The 22828-nt window shown below is 44.9% G+C and overlaps 2 protein-coding genes across 3 annotated transcripts in view; both read left to right on the forward strand.

Moving 5' to 3' along the window:
• Window positions 1–6014: 6014 nt before the first annotated feature.
• Window positions 6015–8351, forward strand: LOC126987647 (fat-like cadherin-related tumor suppressor homolog). 2 transcript variants are annotated; one of them, XR_007741068.1, is made up of 3 exons: window positions 6015–6859; window positions 7299–7569; window positions 8296–8351. XR_007741068.1 is itself a non-coding variant. In XM_050844772.1 (2 exons), exons 1-2 carry the CDS (start codon window positions 6383–6385, stop codon window positions 7446–7448), a joined length of 627 nt encoding a protein of 208 aa, XP_050700729.1. In that variant the 5' UTR covers window positions 6015–6382; the 3' UTR covers window positions 7449–7817. The 2 variants fall into 2 exon arrangements, 1 of the variants encoding a protein (XP_050700729.1); XM_050844772.1 differs by lacking the exon at window positions 8296–8351 and having other exon boundaries at window positions 7299–7817.
• The window catches only part of LOC126987663 (protocadherin Fat 1-like), a 43398-nt gene continuing 28272 nt past the window's right edge, over window positions 7703–22828 (forward strand). Inside the window, exons 1-11 of the mRNA XM_050844790.1 lie at window positions 7703–7761; window positions 8318–8773; window positions 8838–8973; window positions 9272–9421; window positions 9583–9794; window positions 9896–10077; window positions 14935–15129; window positions 15448–15582; window positions 16171–16365; window positions 17230–17368; window positions 19356–19519. Coding sequence (XP_050700747.1) covers window positions 7703–7761; window positions 8318–8773; window positions 8838–8973; window positions 9272–9421; window positions 9583–9794; window positions 9896–10077; window positions 14935–15129; window positions 15448–15582; window positions 16171–16365; window positions 17230–17368; window positions 19356–19519 — 2023 coding nt within the window. The remainder of the gene's footprint in view (window positions 7762–8317; window positions 8774–8837; window positions 8974–9271; window positions 9422–9582; window positions 9795–9895; window positions 10078–14934; window positions 15130–15447; window positions 15583–16170; window positions 16366–17229; window positions 17369–19355; window positions 19520–22828) is intronic.

The raw sequence follows: 22828 nt of genomic DNA on the forward strand, positions 1-22828 counted from the left end.
CGGGGAATACCCTCACTCTTGATTAATTTCGTGTTATTTCGATACACGCAGATTGCCAAATGTTGAGAAATAGGAAGGATGGAAAAGAAAGCTCGTCAGGGCATTACAATTAGAGCTCAAACATCGGTGACTGAAAATAAAAGCAAAAGTGCCCAATTTCAAGAGCTAACTTCGTAGAAATCAAACGAAAACTAACGAAATGCAACTATCAGATGACGGCAATGTAGAGGACGCGTGGCTAATTTAAAAAAATCATACTCACTCAGAAGAACACATTCGTTCCTTTATGTGAGAAGCGAAGTAACACTAATATAAGCCCACCTTGGTTTAATAGCAAAATTAAACACTCAGTCAAGGAGAGAAAACTGTTTTACAGGCTAAAGAAAGCAAGAACGCCCAAAAAACATTGAACTTTATCATGATGCCAGGTGACGAGTAAAAAGATTAGGATGTCAGGCAAATCGTAAAGATATGAAGAAAATATTGCGTGCCAACTGTAAAAATAATCCAGAGAATCCTTCGTCCAGTTACATAGACAATAGAAAGGCGATCAGAAGTGGAAATTGGACCCTTAACAAACAGTGACAGTCCACTAGTGACTGACAGCCAACACGTTACCAAACCTCTTAAACAGTTACTTTTTCCTCGGTGTTTAATACTAACAGTCCTCCCACCACTACCACCAACACCAGTACTAATGTAAATCCCGAGCATGCATTGCCTAACTTTGAAATAACAACCGATGGAAGTCCTTAAAAGCCTCGAAAGAATCACTTAAAACAAATAAAAAAGTCCTGGACCTGACAAAAGTATATCCTACACTGCTTAAAGAAACAAAAGAGCAAATACTCTCCTCCCTCACAACCGTATTCAATATGTCCCTCGCTTGCAACAGGAATCGTCCCTTCGGATTAGAAAAGGCTAACGTGACACCGATTTTAAGAAGACAAAAAATTATCAGGTAATTATAGGCACATTCAAGTCCAGCTTCAGTTGTGGAGTAAGCTACTTGAGCATAATTAGATCAAATTGTGAGTTTACCTTAGAAAGCCACTCATTAATTGAGGACTCTAACATGGCTTCCATAACAAAAGATCCTGCCTATCAAACCTACTGACCTTTATAATGACCTCTTTCCAGTTTATGAGCGTAATCAAATCACTGGACATGGGCTATCTTGATTTCTCGGTACCGGTACACATTTTTTTTTTTATCCTATTGCCGTCTGATGAAATTAATATATAAATTTTCTGTAAAGAAAACTCTCTCTCTCTCTCTCTCTCTCTCTCTCTCTCTCTCTCTCTCTCTCTCTCTCTCTCTCTCTCTCTCTCTCTCTCTCTCTCTCTCTCTCTCTCTCTCTCTCTCTCTCTCTCTCCCTGAATGAAGTGAATATTTTTTTCGATAAAAATAATAGCATATGTATACGTAGTTATTATGGATGTACTCATAGTCTAATAACAATAACAATATATATTAGTATCCTAAAAAGATTCGGACATGAAGAATCATCAATAAGAATCGTCAATGATAGAATAATGGAGACGGGAGCTATGATGGAAAGAAAAGCAGGGAGAAAATGGTGCAGGAACTTGGGAAGACGGTCCAGCGAGGCAGTGACTCAGCACCGAGCACAACATTCAAGGCTTACGGCGCCGTACCATAAAGGCAGCCTCCTCGACTATAGAAGCTCTTCGGTCAATTTCTCATACCATAATCTTCCGAGCAGCCCGCACCGTAAACAAAGGAAAGGTGTTGAGGGTGAAATTATTTGGAATCTGGCAAGGGTCAGAGCGAGATAGGCACATCTTCGTTTGCCCTTCGCATATTTGATGCGTCAGTTCTGCATTTCTCTCATTAATATAGTAATAAATGTCGACCAATCCAGGAATTATAATAAAACGTATTTGATCTAATATGAATCTGCAAAGTTTTTAAATAAATTATTTAAAATGTTGTTTAAGACTAGGGTTGTATCGTGATTTTAACCCTTGCCGAGTTGCCGTGTCAACACGCCTCCTTGGTCAACTCAGGAGCTAGGTAGTCTTTCCTATAGCCCGATGGGGCTCAAGCACTTTTCTAACGGCCCTTGCTTGACGGGATGGTAGCGAGGGGCAGAGAAGTGATAACGCCGGGCACATGTGGACTCCTGGCTGTGTGCGTGGAGAGGTGGAAACCAGGGGTGCTGACGTCACTCCCAATCCCCTGGGCCTCCCTCTAGTAGGCCTGGTGGAAACACAGGGCCGCGCAAGGATGCCAACCTATCACTCACGCTATGTTCACAATTATACCTATATTTGCCTTTCAATCAGCCATTTTTTCGTGATTATACATTGAAAAATATGTATGATTACACTAATATATGTAAAATGCTTCAATTATCAATATTTCCGTGTAGAGATGTTTACAGAGGCTACCAACCCAACTCCGGAATGAGCCCTAACGGAGGAAGGGCGAGATCACCATAGTATCCGGCAGAAAGGGACACCGTTTAAGGAAGAGAAGAGGAAGGTTTAGAGGCTGCCGTATGGTATTGGCCGTTATCGTCTCCACAGGGCCCATACCGCATGGCGACTGGCGAGCCGCGCTCCGCCGAGCGCGTCACTAAGATTCCAACAATTACCGGAACTAAGAGTCTGTTCACTTAAGCTAGATTCTGGCGCCTAGGCAGGTTGGTCAGCTTGCAGTTGATTGGCTGCTCCGCTCTCCCGCTAACACTCATGTCGGACTACATCTTGCATGCTTAAGTGAGACATAGTTCAACTCATAGTCATAGTTCAACTCATATACGAGCTAGCCAGTTTTGCTTGACACCATCAGACTCAGCACTGACTGTAGAATCAAGATGTATTTTAAAAACTCGACAAAACAAATAAGAAAATGGTATTACGATGAGTTGAACCGTGAAGATGTTAAAAAAATGTTTATAACATGTTTTACTTATACTCACTGTTTTCAACAGTTGTTCATTGACTGCAGAAATATATTATTACATGACGTAGGAAAATCTCTCATGAACACGATAGTGTGATCAGAATGCAGATGAAGCTCCACATATTGAAAACACAGGGTTGTTTATAGCAACATGTCACTCGCCCCAACCATCATGGCGCTCGCGACACTCATTTTTTTAACATCATCATACAGGGTGTCTCGAGCGCCGTGATGGTTGGGGCGAGTGAAATGTTGCTATAAATAACTCTGTGTTTTCAATACGTAGAGCTTTAACTGCATTCTGATCACACTATCGTGTTCACGAGAAATTTTCCTACGTAATGTAATAATATATTTCTGCAGTCAATGAACAACTGTTGAAAACAGTGAGCATAAGTAAAACATGTTATAAACATTTTTTTAACATCTTCACGGTTCAACTCATCGTAATACCATTTTCTTATTTGTCTTGTCGAGTTTTTAAAATACATCTTGATTCTACAGTCACTGCTGAGTCTGATGGTGTCAACCAAAACTGGCTAGCTCTATGAGTTGAGCTATGGCATATAATAAAGAAACATGTCTCACCTGAGCATGCAAGATGTGGTCCGACATGAGTGTTAGCGGGAGAGCGGAGCAGCCAATCAGCTACAAGCTTACTAACCTGCCTAGGCGCCAGGAATCTAGCTTAAGGCGGTGTCACACTAGCACTTTTTCCGTCAACTTTTCCGTCGTTTTCTGAAAATCGTCGATATCTTGGCTGCAGCCTGTCACACACAAACTGTGTTTCGTCTGAAACTTTCCGTCGGCACAGACCAAGGAGTGTAAACAAACATGGAGTCCACGCTGCGGCAAAGATACGCTGCTCTGAACCTAATACTGTGTATTGTGAGACTTAGACGAGCTAAACAAGCCAAAAGCGTGCATGGATGCGCTCATGGTTGGCTCGTCGGGAAAGAGAAAGAGATGTGTACCACAGGCTGTTAAAGAGTGAGTTTAGAGGATCATGAGACTCTGAAGAATTGGATCAGGTTGGACAAAAGCCAGTACCACAGACTTCTGGAGTTAGTGACACCTCTTATTGCCAGAAATGACACCAGGATGAGGAAGGCTGTCACTGCAGGAGAGCGTTTGAGACAGGTTGAAGCCACGCGGAAAGTCTCGGTCTTGGTCTTGGAAATGTAAACAAAGGCGGAAATTTGCAGGCGGAAACGATCCTGATCGTCTGACAAATTCATGCGATAAGTTCATGCGGATGATGAAAAAATACGGAAATCATTGTCGACGGAAAAAGTGTGATATGTTACCGTTTATAGTGAACAGACTATAGTACCGTTGAATTCTATTTGATACGCTATATATATATATATATATATATATATATATATATATATATATATATATATATATATATATATATATATATATATATATATATATATATATATATATATATATATATATATATATATATATACTGTTATTGTTATTAAACTATGATTCCATCCATAATAACTATATATGCTTATTTCTTTATCGAAAAGAATAATATTTACTTCATTCAGAGAGAGAGAGAGAGAGAGAGAGAGAGAGAGAGAGAGAGAGAGAGAGAGAGAGAGAGAATATCCATATCACCGAGATATCCACTCAGGCACCCCGTCTCAGCCTCTCACTCGTGCGAGGAAGAAATGAGGGGCATCATGAGCGACTGGTCTGTATCGATACCGGTACCGAGCAGTCTGGTACCGGTACCGTAACGTATAGCTGGTACCGTCAGTACCGGTACTGGTACCGGTACCTGCCCACCCCTATTGAGAACTTGAGAGGAGTCTGCTTGTGGCCGTGGAGAGGGAGAGTGCCCGTGTAGTATCTCGATTTTTTGGGGTTAATATGGCTTTGTGTGTGGTAGATGGGCGCAGCAATCACTTCAGGAAGGACAATAGTTTATATGGATCCCTTGTGAGCTTGAAGATAGATGTAATAGTGGCGTAACCTCTGCAGAAGTTATTGGTACTCACTGGATGACTCAAGGATGTGTCGGGTAAGTGATGTTCAAGTCTCTGGTATAACAAGAGTGTTTTTTTTTTCCCTCGTTGATCTAAATCGTATGTGGTTCAGTTCGTAGGGGGTGAGAGTAAGAATAAAACTACAGTAATAGGCTGTCTGCAATGTCGGCGAAGAATATGCCAAGGGAGTGTGTTCAGCGCGTACGAGTAGGTTTGGGCAGACTGAAGCTTCGCCGGGAATGAGCACCGCAGTAACGAGCCACCTTGCCTGTTACCTTCTTCTTTTGAGCTGTTCCGCTTTGTATCGCTGCTTAGGTCCTCCTTGGTACTTCTTGACACTTCGGGTTATATTTTAAAACATTTCGTCGCCCAAGTACACATATTTGACAAGGCTTTCGTATGAGTTTAGGACATTTCCAGGGGTAGTTTAATGGCCCTGGTGGTAGTTTGACCCTTCATCTGTGCCGTGAACTTTAGAAAACACTCAATAGAACCCAATTGATCCCCTCTTTGACCTTCAGAAATAGTTGATGTGAGAAGCGAAAGTGTCTTATAACACCAACTGTGGAGCTTAGATACTTCCCGACGCACTCTTGGTTACTTCACTGCGTACACTTATATACTTCACCCTGCACTGAGCTCTATTTTTCTGGCCACTTTGCTTCCGCTGCGGGAGGGAGCCCAAACCCGGCGGGGCAGCGTCTCCGGCTAAATGCCCTGCCCACTCTGCGGTGAAGTGCGATTAACGACTAAATGCTGAGTTTTTGTATTAGAAATTAACTTCCCGCGCATAAAGAGTGCTGATAGGGGCATTTACCCTAACCAGCATGCGTCAAAGGTTGATCTTCTACGACACTTTCGCCTCATCAACACTATCCAGAAGGGAGATCAGTCTAATTCTAATGAGCAGGGAAGCGTCTGCGGCCCATCGTGTTGAATGGAGCAGGGAACAGGAATGATTGAGTGCCGTTTTGAGTGTAAATGGAATGGTTGATATGCGAGGAAAGAGAGAAAAATTTAGTTGTTTTAGGGAAACCTGCATGGAAACGTTGAGAGAATAATGAGTTAAATGGTGAACGAGTGCTTCATATTGGAAGGTACGAATGAGAATGTAGAATGGCGAAGTGTGAATGATGTACTTAAGGTTGTATTCGAGGAAGCTGCGCGAAACAGTTGAAGGATAATGGAGTAGGTATTATGGTAACAGTAAGTGCGTGATAGTGGAAGGTGTGGATGAGTGCTGCCGAGACATGTTTGGGTGAGCTGCTCAAGGTAGACAGGTGGTTTGGGTGAGCGGGTGAGGAAGAGCGATGTACTGATTCTGAAGACAGAAACAGGAGCTTGGCTGTTCAGTGTCCTCAAAAGTTTTGCCCACCTCGTGAGCGACAGATTACCAAATGAGTGAAGACATGATGAGGTAGATACTGCTAACCGTAATTGGTCCTATGTGTTTGTTTGTTTCCCTGCACTCGGGGTTATTCGTTGCTTTTCCCTGTCCCTCAGGTAATGCTGGAGGAATCTTCAACATTGACACTGCCCTCGGCGTGATCAGCCTCACCCGAACCCTGGCCGACGCCCAGCCCCCGGAGTACCTGCTGCTGGTGCGGGCCACGGACCACGCCGCGCAGGCCCGCGCCGCCTCGGTGCCGGTCCGGGTCATGGTGACCGCCTCGCAGAGCTCGCCGCCCTCCTGGCAGGGCAATAAGCCGCACGTGGAGGAGGTCGGGGAGTGGGTGGCGGTGGGCACGGCCCTGGCGCGCGTCACGGCGTCCTCACCGTCGGCCCTCCACTACTCGCTGACGGGCGGGAATGAACACAGCGCCTTCGTCATCAGCCCCGCCTCGGGGGTGGTCAGCGTGGCCACGCCCCTGGACTACGAAACCACCTCCTGGTACAACCTGACCATCACGGCCACCAACCTGGTGAGTCCCTGCCCCGCCTGGTACGCGAGGAAAACACTCAACAAATGTTCATTACAAGGAGGATATTCTTTTCAGGGGGAGAAATCACAGGTACTCAGCGATCTAGATCCAGACAGAGTAGTTTGGCCCAGAGAAATGTGTATAGGCCTAGACGTCAAGCCATTACCAAAAAAAGGCAATTCATAGTCTGTGAATCTAGAATATCTAGTCTAGGGAAACTTGACTTCTCTTTTCACCACTAATGTCGATCTTATCTGAAGCATTTCTGCCACTCCTTATAAACACAGCCTCAGATAAGATATTACCCACATGCTGTCCTGATCTTCAATCAACCGTCACTTCAGCGACTTCGGTAAAGAGCGCTACAGGCAGCACACAAAAAAGTGGGTTTCAGCACTGGTGTTCTGCCATGGTGACGCGCCCCCTAACCCTCCCCCAGGCCGGGGTGTCCCGCAGCACGTGGCTGGGCGTGACGGTCCTCGACGAGAACGACTGGTGGCCGGAGTGGGAGCGATTTTCATACCACGGCAGCGTCCTGCAGACCGCCGGCCGCGGCGCCCCCGTGCTGGCCGCCCACGCCCACGCCTAGGCCAGCCCCAGCCAGCTCACGGTGACCGCCCGGGACCGTGACCAAGGCTACAACGGCAGAGTGACCTACACCATCGTGGAGAAGGACATCACAAAGTTGTTTTCAATCAACCGACACACAGGTGAACGTTTGGGATTGTTTAATTAAAGGCACTCTGCTGAGTGAATACAGGCACGCGGGGAGATAAACGTCCCATTCCCTCACTAATCAACGTTCCTCCTGCAGCCAGGAACATTACCACCCAATTCTGGTTTATGCTGCCTGCCACAGGAAGGGTTCAGCCACACACTGTTTCTTCCCTCACTGCCTCCAAGTGATACTTTGTTTTTACTGTTCATCTAAATTTGCCGAATAAATGGTTCGCCCTTTATGTTGTCCTGCTGCACAGACTTTACTCTTCATTATTCTTTCCTCCTTTGTTAATTAAGATTACAAAGTATTTTCAGTTTTCATCCTCTTTATAGCAAATCTCTGTAGCTGTGTGTGTGTGTGTGTGTGTGTGTGTGTGTGTGTGTGTGTGTGTGTGTGTGTGTGTGTCAAAAGAAAGTAGGAAAACAGCAGCAGGCAATATATATATATATATATATATATATATATGTATATATATATATATCTATATATATATATATATATATATATATATATATATATAAATATAGATATAAATATACACACACACACACCCACACACACACACACACACACACACACATAGCCAAGGCTGATGCTGTTATCCTAGAGTTATAGACTCACTGTGAGAGGCTATTTTTTTTTCTAGACATGTTAGCTGTCCACCACTCCTGAAGACAAGGAACACTAACTGTACCTCATCCTCCACACCCTTCAGGAGCTGTGTGGGTGTCTGGCAGCCTGGACACAGTGGCCGGCACCACGGTGAGGCTGAGTGTGTGGCCACGGACGGGGCAGCCCCGGCGGGAGTGTGGCGCCCGCCCCAGTCTTCATCACGGTGAGGGAGGTGAAGGCTGCCCCAATGGCCTTCCCAAGACCCACTACTCAGCCGTCCTCTACCTGCCAACCTACCCTGGTGTGAGGGTGTTCTGCCTGGGCCGGGAGGAGCAGCCACGCCACCACGTGGATGTGAATGATATCACCGATATTTCATATTCCATCGCTGCCGGTGACGACAGAGAAAACTTTGTGTTTGACAACGTGAACAAGTGTGTCAAGGTCCAGGACCAGTACAGCCTCAAGCCTCAGTACAACCTCACCCTCCAGGCCAGCGACGGGGCCGCCTCGTCCACGGCAACAGCAGAGATTATAATTGATGAAGCGCCGCTGTCTACTCTGGTCTTCACTCAGGACCAGTACTGGGCCAACGTCATTGAGAACTCCACTAAGGAGATGAATGTTGCTGCCCTGGGAGTGAAGGGTCAGCCGCTCAACCATCACGTCCGCTACTCAATTCTCAACTCAAACATTAAATTTGAAATTTGCTGGCGTCATCAAGACCACCGGCAAGTCCTTTGACCGGGAGGCAGAGGACCACTACACGCTGGTGGTGGAGGTGAGTCCGGGGCCAGCGCAATTATTATGACCTCAGTGTTCTTGTACTGGACTGTTATTACCAAGACTCAGTGCACTATAATATCATCATCTTTTGTTTTTTACTAATCATAAACCCTTACCTGGAAATCAGCAAATTTTAAGACTTGCAGCATGGGACCTTAAATAACATGAAACTTGTTTGGCTCAGAGGACATTGATCATTCTCCCCATTCATCTTATGCATTGGCCCTCAGACCTCTGTTGCATCTACTTGTATTTGCTTTTGTCTTACTGCTGTTCATCCTCTTGTGGTTCAGGCGCAGGACATTGAGGGCACAGCAAACGTGGCCCATGTGCTGGTCCACGTGGCGGTGATGGACGTGAATGACAACGAGCCGGTGTTCCTCAACCAGCCCTTCCACGCCCTGGTGTCCACCGTGTCTCCGCGCAGCCACGTGGTCACTAAGGTGAGCATAAGAGCCCAAGCAGATCTTTTTTGTCAGACACATGCCGGGCATAACTTGTGCTCTCCATAAAGTAGTAGGTTCCTCCATGATCAAGCAGTGAACCTTTGCAGTGACTCCCAAAGTTATGTATTTGTTGATTATGAGATGGTCCTATTACCAAGGTGCAGGCAATAGACGCTGACTCTGGGGAGTTCGGAAGTGTCCGCTACGAGCTGGTGCGAGGCAGCGGTGAGCTCTTCGCCGTGAATAAGAAGACGGGTGAAATTTCCCTGAAGCAGACCCTGATGGCGGCCGACAAGACCTACAGCCTCACCGTTGCTGCCTACGACGGGGGAAAGCCTCCCCTCAGCTCACAGGCCCATGTCCTCATAAGGTGAGTCACGCAGCCAGGACCACCTTGCCTTGGGTCAGGCCTGTTAGCCTCAGGGTTCTTCTTGTGTTGAAGATGTTAACCTGCCCGTCACGGGTCCCCAGGGTGGTGTCTTCTGAAGGGCCAATGTTCACCGCCGCACGGTACGAGGCAGCCGTGCCAGAGAACGCCGCCAAGGGCACGCCCGTTGTAAGGGTGGAGGCCGCTAGCCCTTCCGGGGAGCCCATCATGTACACCATTGTGGCCGGCAACACCGAGGAGCTGTTCGGCCTCGACTATTCCACAGGTGGGGGCACCATGGCAGGCAGCAGCAAGGCCTTTAGTGGCAGTGGCTCACCTTGCCCAGAGCACACCAGTATTAGTGATGACACATGCCTTGTTGATCTTAGAGTTACACCACCACTGAAATCTTACTAACACATGAGCTTGAGAGGTGTGTAGGTAAGGTGAGAGGCAGAGGGAGACCCGGCGTGCCAGCCGTCCAGAGTGAGAACTGTTGGACACTTGCTAACTCTTATAAATCATAGTTGTTCCACCATACCTTGGAGCACTTCATTGTGATTGGCCTTAACATGAGTGTCAATGAGTAGTGCAACCAGTAACACGAGTTTCCCAGCTGCTAATAACTGTGACCTTGCAAAATTATCTGCCACTGACAGAAGCTTTCTTCCTCCTCCATGGGAAAGGGACAAACTTGATTGCTGTTTTTTTTTTTTTGTTGTTGTTGTTTTTGTTTATATGTTTATTTTTATGTGGGGACCGTACTACTGCCACATGTTCCAACCTGATCAGCTTAGTTTCTTCATCATCTCTTAGTCTGTGTAGTGAAATGCCAGTCTAGTGTTTTCAGCTGCTCCCAAGGCTGTCTCTCGTTAATGTGTCTTTCAGGTGACAGGGGGCCTCGTGGTGCAGTGGTTAGCACACTCGGCTCACAACCGAGAGAGCTTGGGTTCGATTCCCGGGCAGAATGGAAAAATTTGGGCGGCGTTTCCGATACCCTACGCCCCTGTCCACCCAGCAGTGAATGGGTACCAGGTATTAATCGGGGGTTGTGTCCCGTCTCCTGGGATCTGTTCCTTTCTCCTATAATTCCTTCCCCTTCTGTCTCTCTCTGGCATATGACCGCATGCAGATGTTGCGCCGACTAAACGAAACTTTCCAAACTTTCTTTCAGGTGACAAATTATTCCATGCCTTTCTCCTCCTCCTTTTTTTTTATTGTCAGTTCTCATTGAGTAATCCCATGGCAGCCTTTCAGTTCAGTCACCCATTTCCAATAACTTCATTAAATTTCACCGTCTACTCCTGGTTCCTCTGATAAATCCTGTCATGATCACCCTGCGGACTTTCACAATCCTCAGCTTCCATTTATTTTGTGATCTTTGTATCATCGCAAACAGGCTTGTATATCTGCCCATCCCTTCCACCATGTCCTTAACACAATGGGTGCCAGCACTGTGCCCTGGGAAACTCCACTTATTCCTTCCCTCCACCCTGACATATTGTCGTAGATTACTTTCCTCATCTGTCGGTCTCTCAGAAAGTCTTTTGTCTACTCTGCTATTCTCCCTGTCAGTCCTTATATATTCTCCTGCTTTCATATTAGTCTTGTGGTAGTATTTTGTCTAATGCCTCGTCCAGATCTAAGTACACACAAACCACCCAACTGCCTCCCTCCTGTAACATGTCCATTACCCTTGCATCTTCCCTTCACCCACCTGCTTGTCCTTACTCATACATCATGAAAAAAAAATGTATCTCTTTGTCATCCCTGAACCTCCGTACTTTGCTTCATGAAAGGTTTGTCTGCTTTCCCAGGTGGCAATGCAGTGGATCTTGAATGTAAGTATTTGTTTTATCTTCCCGTTTTGTCCTACTTGTTCAGTGTAAATATTTATGATGAAGCCTTCCTCCCGGGCACTGTGACAGCTCTGAGTCGTGTGCCGGGCCAGGGGCGGAGCACAGGCTTATGTTTAAAGGGCCTGAGGTGGATGGTTGAGGTGGATGGATTTAATTTTTCTTTGTACATAATTTTCAGAAATTACTGCACGAGAAGCCTTATAAAGCATGACCGCGTATTTCTGGAGTAATAGTTAAACACCAATATGTGGATAATTTAAGGAACAGAAAAAAATTGTCATCAGTAGGAGGAAAATTTGATAATAACCAAATAAAAGGTGAGAGAGAGAGAGAGAGAGAGAGAGAGAGAGAGAGAGAGAGAGAGAGAGAGAGAGAGAGAGAGAGAGAGAGAGAGAGAGAGAGAGAGAGAGAGAGAGAGAGAGAGAGAGAGAGAGAGAGAGAGAGAGAGAGAGAGAGAGAGAGATTCCTTTCATGCTACACATTTGTGCTTCATCGTTGCCTTGTAATATCAGTGATTATGATTCATTTAGATGCAGTGTGTGTCCTAAACATGCCTGATCATGTTCCTGGTTGATGTGTTCCCGCCATGAAGTGCAAACCCTTGCAATCAGAAACTCCTCAGCTTACCCGCCTGTGTTTCGGGCAGCCAGACGCTTGCTATATATATATATATATATATATATATATATATATATATATATATATATATATATATATATATATATATATATATATATATATATATATATATATATATATATATATATATATATATATATATATATATATATATATATATATATATATATATATATATATATATATATATATATATATATATATATATATATATATATATATATATATATATATATATATATATATATATATATATATATATATATATATATATATATATATATATATATATATATATATATATATATATATATATATATATATATATATATATATATATATATATATATATATATATATATATATATATATATAACATCGGTTTACGAGTTTAATTAGTTCCGGAATATTGTTCACACACCGAAACGCTCGTAAACCAAAACGAATTTCCCCATTGAATTAATGTAAATCCCCTAATGCGTCCCATATCTCCAAAAAATATTTATTTAATCATTTTACATGTTATTTTTAACAGAATTAAGTAATTTTTTTCTAAAAAATAGCGATGATTAATAATATGGAACTCAAATCAATGTGTTACGGTTGTTACGGAGACTCCTGCAACCGCTAGCTACGCCCGAGGGGTAGGCTTCGCCCGGGGGTTTAGTAGCCGCAGTCTCCCTATTCTCGAGGCACCGGAACTACGTTCGACCACCCAAAGTCACTTATATTAAGTCAAGTCATACGCAGCTTTGTGGGAGGAGACACGGCAGAGGCGTGGCTTATGCGTGACGCTGCTTGGTGCCAAACCAGAGAATGTAGAATATAGGATTTAGAGAAAACGAAGGAAGGCGGACTAATTTAAATCAAACACTTCAACATCCCCCCCGCCCCCCTCACACCCCACACCACCGTTTGTAGGCATTGATTTACAGTCACGCATAGCATAATAAAAAGGCATATATTTTCATCAGTGACTTGCCTGAACGCGCGGTGAAAGAAGGCAAACATGCACATCCAAAGTGCATACCCGGCCGCAATTTTAGTCACTCGTGAACTGGCGGGTATTTGGAATCAAGTGACGTCATCCCGCTGCTCCGCCCCAAACCGCCCCTGCGCGTACTGGTCGCAGTTTTGAAGGCAGAGTGACTTGACTTGTTGTAAGTGACTTTGCGACCACCAACGTGAAGCTAACCCGACGTATCGTCCGAGATGGAGTGTGAACGGGAGTCTGTCACGTCCAGGAGAGCATGCAATATGCCGAGGCTCGCCCTCCGTTCCTGTTGCGAGCATAGTAGCCACCGTTCCTGTTTTCTTTGCAGCACCGTGCCTTTTAACCATCTTTCTGGGGGACATTGTTAAAGCACAAAGAACTCACACTGTAGTGCTGAAAACACACTGTAGTGCTGAAAACATGACACGAGCGCACGGATGCTATTTCTACGAGTTTACAACGCGGAGTGAGACTAGAGCCGTCATCTGGCGGTCAGGAATTATCCTAGACTAGAGCGCAGACCTCCGTCCTAGGGCTCAATGCATTCAGGCTAAAAATCGGGCCAACAGAGTACTGGGTTTCATCTCAAGGAGCGTAAGCAATAGGAGCGCTAGCTGAAGTCATCCTCAAACTTTACTTAGCACTAGTTAGACCTCATCTCGATTATGCAGTTCAGTTCTGGTCCCCCTACTATAGAATGGATATCAAGATGTTAGAATCTGTTCATAGGAGGATGACAAAGATGATTCAGGTGAAGAGAAACTTGCCTTATGAAGACAGGCTGAAGCATTTAAATCTACACTCTCTAGAAAGGCGAAGGTTGCGAGGAGACTTGATCGAAGTCTATAAATGGATGAAGGGCTTTAATAAAGGGGATGTCAATAGGATTTTGAAAGTAAAAGAGCCAAGGTAGGACGCGTGGCAATGGTTTTAAGTTAGACAAATTCAGATTCAACAAAGACATAGGCAAGAATTGGTTCACTAATAGAGTGGTGGACGAATGGAACAGGCTTGGGAGCCATGTTGTGGGTGCCAATACCATAGATACATTCAAGAAGAGGTTAGATAAAGCAATGGATGGTGAGGTAAGGTGGGGTTGAGTGTACAGGAGCTGCCTTGTATAGGCCAACCGGCCTCTTGCAGACTCCTTACGTTCTTATGTTCTTATGTTCTTATGCACTCTGGATACATTATTGAACCATTAACACTTTGACATGACACTTAATGAATGTCTGCCAGTTTTGTTGATCATAAGTACATGAAGTGGTTGCTGCCTTCTGTTTCCCTGCCTGCCTTGACAACTTATCACTAGAAAACATGTACACAGACATTTCTCATGATGTTCATAAGATGTGTGTGTGTGTGTGTGTGTGTGTGTGTGTGTGTGTGTGTGTGTGTGTGTGTGTGTGTGTGTGTGTGTGTGTGTGTGTGTGTGTGTGTGTGTGTGTGTGTGTTTGCATTATTCATTATCCCTGCCAACACATTTTTTTCATTTTTCCCTCCATGCACTTGCATGAACCTTGTTATATAAAACAGTTTTTATATGGTACTGGTGAGGTGTTTAGTCTGAGTATGTTGGCATTTACTGGTCCAGCACTGCTTCCCTCACTGGTCTTAGCACACAAAGGTAATGGTGTCGCCCTGTGTCCAGGCGTCGTCCAGACCACTGCCCTGCTGGACTACGAGGCCTCCGCCAGCCACAACCTGACGGTGCGGGCGCGGGACCCCTTCACCGGGGGCCACACGGACACCCACGTCACAGTCGCAGTCACGGACGTCAATGACAACCCGCCGGAGTTCAGCCGTTCCGTCTTCAAGGGAGACGTGTCGGAGGCTGCGTCACCAGGCCACGTGGTGCTGCAGGTAAATTACTTCAGCAAATATTACAGGTTTTTCCAATTTTTTTAATATGAAAATTTGACAATTAACTCATGTATAAATATTGATTCCCATTCAATGCCTATTAACATTTCATTGTTAATCAATCAAAACTTGATCTTATGCATAAGTTTGATAAGCTGATCGAAAATCAAAAGTTTGAATTCTTTTTGCATTGTCAAGACACCTTCACCCTCTGCCTTGTACAGGTCTCGGCAAGTGACGTGGACACGGGCCGGGCAGTTCAGTGCGCTACTCGTGTGTCATGGAGTGTGGCAGCTTTGAGGTGCGTGCCTGGACGGTGCCGTCACACTCACCAAGGAGCTGGATGCAGAGACTGAGGCTCAACACGTGCTGACTGTGCTGGCCACGGACTCAGGCATACCCCAGCTCTCCTCCACCGCCACAGTGGTTATTGACGGTAAATTACATGTAGACAGTAAACACTTATATAGCCAGACTAGTTGGGCCAAAGGCAAGTTGTATGCATGAAGTTTCCATATGCTTGAGGTACTGAACGTTATGGCTGACAAAGAAGGTATATTCCCACACCAGCTGGTTTTAGAGTGGGTTCTCAACCTTGGTATGCATCCAGACAGTAAATTAAGTAATAGAAAAATATGAATATAGAAAACCACTTTTTCGATTATAAATATTTGATTAACATCCTGCCAACTCTGGGCAGGACACGCATGTAGGAGGGGGCAGAACAAGTGGACAACAGTAACTACAGTATATCTAGGGTCATATTCTTAAACATTGCAGCACCCAAGCGCTCATGTTTGACTAGGCTTGCATAGGAGTTGTGGTTATTTCCATGGGTAGTTTTATGACCCCGATAATAGTCGACCCTTTTCTGTGCCTCGAACCTGAAAAACACTCCTAGGAAACCGACTTAGCTCCATTTTGGCCTTTGGAAATAGTTGATGTGAAGGGTGGAAGCCTCAGACCACACCGACCCTATAGTCGTGTTTTGTTAAGCCTGGCCAGATGTTTTCTTTGCCTACAGTTGTGGACTTCAACGACAACCCTCCAGCGTGGCGCCAGGACAGCTACTCCTGCCGCGTGTCGGCCGAGGCCCAGCCCGGCCATGTGGTCACCTCGGTGTCTGCCACTGACCCAGACGCTGGTCAGGTCACGCCGCTCAGTTATGCCATTCACTCGGGAGACCGAGACGCCATCTTCAAAATGGATCAGCTGACTGGTAAGGTTCATGTACGCGTACAGATGACTAGACTTAAACCTTCAACAATGGCCATCGTTTATTTAATCAAACCCGGCTCGGTCCGCACAGACGGCCATCATTCATTTAATCAGACTCTTTCGCGCCACTAATTTGAATGTTTAGATCAAATTTGGCGGGTTCTGTGACTTGCCGAGGTGTCTGCCAGCATAATTATCTGACCCTCGTATATTTGAAATAAGATCATTAGCCCTCACTGAGCAGCCCTGGAACCGTAAGATAAGAAAACACTGGGAAACACAGGACAGGATAGAGAGTGAAGATCATTCTGAGTACAAGGATAACAGTGACGAAAACATTGTGAGTAGTGACAGGCCCGCTCATCGACATAGCCTACTTGTACTTAATTGCACTATAAGATGTAAATAAATAAAAATAGTGAAAGCATGCAGTAGTGAGAGTGACCTAGAGAGTGATGGTGTAATTTCATTATCTGTGCTGCACTCTAGCCCAGCAAGTGCTCCAGCGTGACTATTACACAACGCATCGCAATTTAGATTTCACTGCTGTCTTCAGGGAGTTAAGACGCTTCATACAATGTGAATAAACAACAACAAAATAGCAGCTGTTTTTACCCGTATCCAGGGACCATTTAGTGAAAACAATACCTGTCATTTAAGGGTTAAGGAAGCTTGAAGTTTGGAGGAAAATTTTTAGACATTTTCAGGGATACGTGTTGGAAAGAAAAGCCGTTGTTTTGATGAAGGGTTGAAGGCACGATTGTTTGCTCCTGCAGTGACCAGAGTGGTGCAGGAAGAGGAGATGGAATGTGTTGGCTTGAGAATGGTGAATTTTAACTATTGAAAGGTGGATCTTTTTCCCCAGGTGTGTTGACGGTGACGGCCCCACACAAGCTCAAGGACGTGGCCTCCCTCACCCTGAACCTGTCTGTGAGTGACGGGGTGCACGCGGCCTTCACCGGCCTGCACGTCTCGGGGCTGGCCTCCAACCACCACGCGCCGAGGTAACCTTTTAGTATGGTCTTTGGGTACAAATGCTGTGATGGCCGTGTTTAAGGCTGTGATGGCGTGTTTAAGGCTGTGATGGCCGTGTTTGAGTGTGATGGCCGTGTTTAAGGCTGTGATGGCCGTGTTTAAGGCTGTGATGGCCGTGTTTAAGGCTGTGATGGCCGTGTTTAAGGCTGTGATGGCCGTGTTTAAGGCTGTGATGGCCGTGTTTAAGGCTGTGATGGCCGTGTTTAAGGCTGTGATGGCCGTGTTTAAGGCTGTGATGGCCGTGTTTAAGGCTGTGATGGCCGTGTTTAAGGCTGTGATGGCCGTGTTTAAGGCTGTGATGGCCGTGTTTAAGGCTGTGATGGCCGTGTTTAAGGCTGTGATGGCAGTTTTTGAGGCTGTGATGGCAATTTATGAAGCCGCTAACATTAACGTCATCTTTTTTACGATATATGAGACAGTCAAAAAGGTCAACCGAAAGTCTTTTATCTTAAGGTTTTCACACCAGTCAGTTGGCATGAAAGCATTGATAAAGGACAGCAAGGGAAATATCACTGTGACAGAGTCCAAAGAGGTTGAAAACACTCAATTATCTTAACCCCTTGACTGCGGATTTCCTACCAGAAGACATCACTAAGCTACAGGAATGGAACACAAAGTGGCTGCTACAATTCAATGAAGAAAAATGTAAAGTCATGCACCTTGGGAGGGGATATCCAGCATACCAATACCACATGGGAACACTCCACTATCCACCACAGAGGCAGAGAAAGACCTGGGAGTATATGTTACCAGGCTACCAGTGAAGGCCAAACCCGTGCCAATCTCAGCAGACGGGTTAAGGTTATCACACCAGTCAGTCAGCATGAAAATAATTATAAAAGACAGTGAGAGAAATATCAATATGGCATCCTTTAAAGAGTCAAGGCAGTCAGTTACCTTTAAGTTTTCACAAGAGCAGTCAATATGAAAACAGTAATAAAAGATAGCAAGGGATATATCTTCTTCTCAGTGTGGCAGATTTTAAGGAGGCCCAAGACAGTCAGCTATATTCAAGTTTTCATATTGTTCTCTCCCATCTCACCTTGTAAGGCACTGATAGGTAGACAGCATGTATAATAAGCAATGCCAGCAAAGTCCTCAAGCAGCCCAGTCAGCCACAAACACCCAGACCTTACCTAGGCATTATAGCAGGAAATGAGCACTGTCTTTGGAACATACTACAACATTGCAATACCTATCATATATCCTATTCCTACCAAACAGTGCCATACAACCTCACTGTCTGTTTATACTCCTCTCTCTACGGAGCTTACCTGGAGGAAAATTCTTCTCAACCTTCTCATCAACCATTGGAACACACTACATTGCACTACCTACCAAGCAGTGCCGTACAACCTCAGTGTCTGCTTATACTCAGGTTTAATCGCACTCTACAAATCTTACATGGCGGAAAACTCTTCTCCTTAACCTTCTCATCAACCATTGGAACACACTACATTGCACTACCTACCACACATCCTACCAAACAGTGCCATACAACCTCAGTGTCTGTTTATACTCCTCAGGTTTAATCGCACTCTTTACAAATATTACATGGTGGAAGACTCTTCTCCTTAACCTCCTCATCAACCATTGGAACACACTACATCGCACTGCCTACCACACATCCCACCAAGCAGTGCCGTACAACCTCAGTGTCCGTATATCCTCCTCGGGTTTAATCACACTATGAAGACTACATGGAGAAAACTCTTCTCCTCAACCTTCTCATCAACCATTTGAACACACTACATCGCACTACCTTTTACACATCCTATCTAGCGATCCCATACAACTTCAGTGTCTGTTAATGCTCCTTGGGTTTAATCACACTCTTTAAGATGCCTACATGGAGGAAAACTCTTCTCCTCAACCTTCTCATCAACCATTGGAACACACTACATTGCACTAGCTATCATACATCATACAACCTCAGTGTCTGTTTATATTCCTCAGGTTTAATCGCACTCTATATGAAGCTTACGTGGAGGAAAATTCATCTCCTGGCCAGCTAGTCATCAACCTGGTGGCCACGGACCTTGATGCCTGGGACCTGGGCAAGCTGCAGTACACCATCCTGCACCAGACTTCAGAGGGAGCCTTCACCGTGGACAAAGAAGGTAGAGAGAGACATTGGTTGGTATTCTTAGACAATTTCATTTCTCACATCAACTATTTCCTAAAGGTCAAAGAGGGGATCAATCAGGTTCTAATGAGTGTTTCTTTAGGTTCACGGTACAGAAGAAGGGTCAAACTAACACCGGGTTCTTAAAACTACCCCTGGAAATGTGCAAAACTCCTACGAAAGCCTTGCCAAATATGTGAACTTGGGAGACAAAATGTTTAGTAATACGGCCCTTTGAATTTGCTCGTACTATACTTTTGAATTTTAGGTTCCTGCAGTAAGAGATTTCATTTGAAGGTTTGATGTATGAATGTTGTTGTTGATAGTATTAGTAGGAGTAGTAAAAGAAGTTGTAGTCATAGTAGTAACAGTAATGGTAGCAATAAAAGGTTAAGGAGATAAAAAAAAAAATGGAAAATATGCTGCTCTTCCAGTCATATTTTATTGAAGTTTTCCCTGAGACAGCATTACAATAGCTTGTATATTTACCTACATTTTAAACCTCAAGGAACCACATCACTAGAGCATACTGTTGTGAGGCTTTGAATGAAAGATACTCTAAACTTACCCTAACCTAACAAAATGCCGACGATTACCAAACAATTACCATATGTCTTGACTCGGAAAAATCACATATGCGTCCTTATTAATGAGACTCTATGTAACCCGAGATTGGCCTCTCTTTTGGCCACTCGTTACTTTTATCTTTTTTTTTTTAGGAGCAGCATTTAGCGGGCTTTTTTGCTACACTTTTCTTCTATGCCCTTCAGCTGCTTCCTCATCTTTGCAATTTATACCATACAAACTTCACCCCTTCTCAGGCAACCTATACACTGAGACACCTCTGGATCGGGAGTCCCTGCCCATGCACAGCCTCAAGGTGTCTGTGATGGACGAGGGGGGCCGGGCCAGCTTCACGGCGGTGCGTGTGACGGTCCGTGACAAGAACGACAACCCACCAGTCTTCATGTTGCCAGAGTATCAGGCGAACATCAACACTGACGTGGCTCCCAGGACAACCATTCTCAAGGTGGGGAACACTGGGCAGGGAGGAGTTAGGCCCCGTTCACACTGTGCCAACTCTGGACCATGACAACTGAGTGACTTTTAGGCCCCGCTCACACTGTGCCAACTCTGGACCATGACAACTGAGTGACTTTTAGGCCCCGTTCACACTGTGCCAACTCTGGACCATGACAACTGAGTGACTTTTAGGCCCCGATCACACTGTGCCAACTCTGGACCATGACAACTGAGTGACTTTTAGGCCCCGTTCACACTGTGCCAACTCTGCACCATGACAACTGAGTGACTATTATGCCCTGTTCACACTGAGCCAACTCTGGAACATGACAACTGAGTGACTTTAGGCCCCTGTTCACATTGTGCCAACTCTGGACCATGACAACTGAGTGACTTTTAGGCCCCGTTCACACTGTGCCAACTCTGGACCATGACAACTGAGTGACTTTTAGGCCCCGTTCACACTGTGCCAACTCTGGACCATGACAACTGAGTGACTTTTAGGCCCCGTTCACACTGTGCCAACTCTGGACCATGACAACTGAGTGACTTTTAGGCCCTACTCACACTGTGCCGACTCAGCATCTGGCGATCGTTCCTAGACCTCTCCATCACAGTTAGAGAGGCCAGTGACGCAGATGAAGGAGTTAATAGTGAAGAATAGTTTGAGAATACATGCAGTGGTTCCAGACTACCCTTACCTAGCTATAGATCTTGTTTGTTATACTTTCTTCATGCTTGCCATCACAGTTTGGGGCCAGTGACGCAGGTGAACAAGTAAACAGTGGAAAATGCTCTGAGAATACGGGCAGTGGTTCCATGTTACCCTTACCCAGCTATAGATTTCAGTTGTTATACTTTCTACCTGCCCACCATTACAGTTAGAGAGACCAGTGACGCAGATGAAGAAGTAAACAATGAAAAATAGTCTGAGAATACGGGCAGTGGCTCCATATGTTACCCTTACCTAACTACAGATTTCAGTTATACTTTCTCCCTGCCCACCATCACAGTTAGAGAGGCCAGTGAGACAGATGAAGGAGTTAACAGTGAAGAATAGTTTGAGAATACATGCAGTGGTTCCAGATTACCCTTACCTAGCTATAGATCTCGTTTGTTATACTTTCTCCCTGCTCACTTCTTTAGTTAGAGGGCAGTGACGCAGATGAAGGAGTTAATAGTGAAGAATAGTTTGAGAATACATGCAGTGGTTCCAGATTACCTTTACCTAGCTATGGATCTCGTTTGTTATACTTTCCCCATGCTCACCATCACAGGTCGAGGCCATTGACGCAGATGAAGGGGCAAACAGTGAAGTGAGGTACCGCATGTATGAAGCCAACAGTTCTGAGGCACTGGAGCTCTTGGTCAACCCCACCACCGGCGAGGTCACCGTGGCACAGACCACCCACAGCCGAGGTAATTCATCCACTTACTCACGGTCATGGGTGAAGAGTCGGAGTTGAGTCACCAGAGTCGAACCTGAGTCTTAATATTTCCCTAACATGTTCATTTTCCATTTCTATTTTCTCAGTCATAATTTTTCTTTGTAACAGTTTGTATGTCAGTCTTCTGAGTCTTATTATTTCTCTAACTTGTTCATTTTCTATCTCCATTTCCTCTGTGTTATCAGTTTCCTTTGTAACATTTAGTATTTCCTGCTGCCTCAAAACATTTCCTCCAACAACCTAAGGACCATATTTTTATACATTTCAGTGCCCAAGCTCACATACTTGACTAGGCTTTCGTAGGATTCCTAGGTGTTTCCATGGATACTAGTGGTAGATTGATGAAGCTTTTATAACTTGGACCTACAAAGCTACTCATTAGAATCCAATTAACCCGTCCGCTGCAATTGGCACGGATTTGGCTTTCACTGGTAGCCTGGTAGCATATACTCCCTGTGGGTAGTAGAGTGTTTGTTTCCCATGTGGTATTGGTATGCTGGATATCCCCTCCCAAGGTGCATGACTTTACATTTTTCTTCATTGAATTGTAGCAGCCACTTTTTGTTCCATTCCTGTAGCTTGGTGATGTCTTCTGGTAGGAAATCTGCAGTCAAGGGGTTAACCTGGTAGCAGCGACGGGCCAAATTTGTGCCATGATATAAACCCCCCAAAATAGATGATACATAAACTGATCACAAATGCATTGATATATATTATGAAATGGTTTGTGTGAGAGATGATTTTTTCTCAATTTTCTCGCTAAGAGGGACCAATAAGAAACATGATCCCCGCTGCTTCCCGGGTTAATCTTTCTCAGCCTTTGGAAATACCTG

This window comes from Eriocheir sinensis, chromosome 66 (genome assembly GCF_024679095.1).
Source record: "Eriocheir sinensis breed Jianghai 21 chromosome 66, ASM2467909v1, whole genome shotgun sequence".
Taxonomy (NCBI): domain Eukaryota; kingdom Metazoa; phylum Arthropoda; class Malacostraca; order Decapoda; family Varunidae; genus Eriocheir; species Eriocheir sinensis.

What these genes read in the sequence shown, in the direction of transcription:
- LOC126987647 (XM_050844772.1), top strand. Translation starts at nt 6,383, where the DNA reads ATGTGTTTGTTTGTTTCCCTGCACTCGGGGTTATTCGTTGCTTTTCCC. An exon ending in CCATCACGGCCACCAACCTG is followed by an intron (nt 6,860 to 7,298) that starts GTGAGTCCCTGC and finishes ACCCTCCCCCAG; the next exon opens with GCCGGGGTGTCCCGCAGCAC.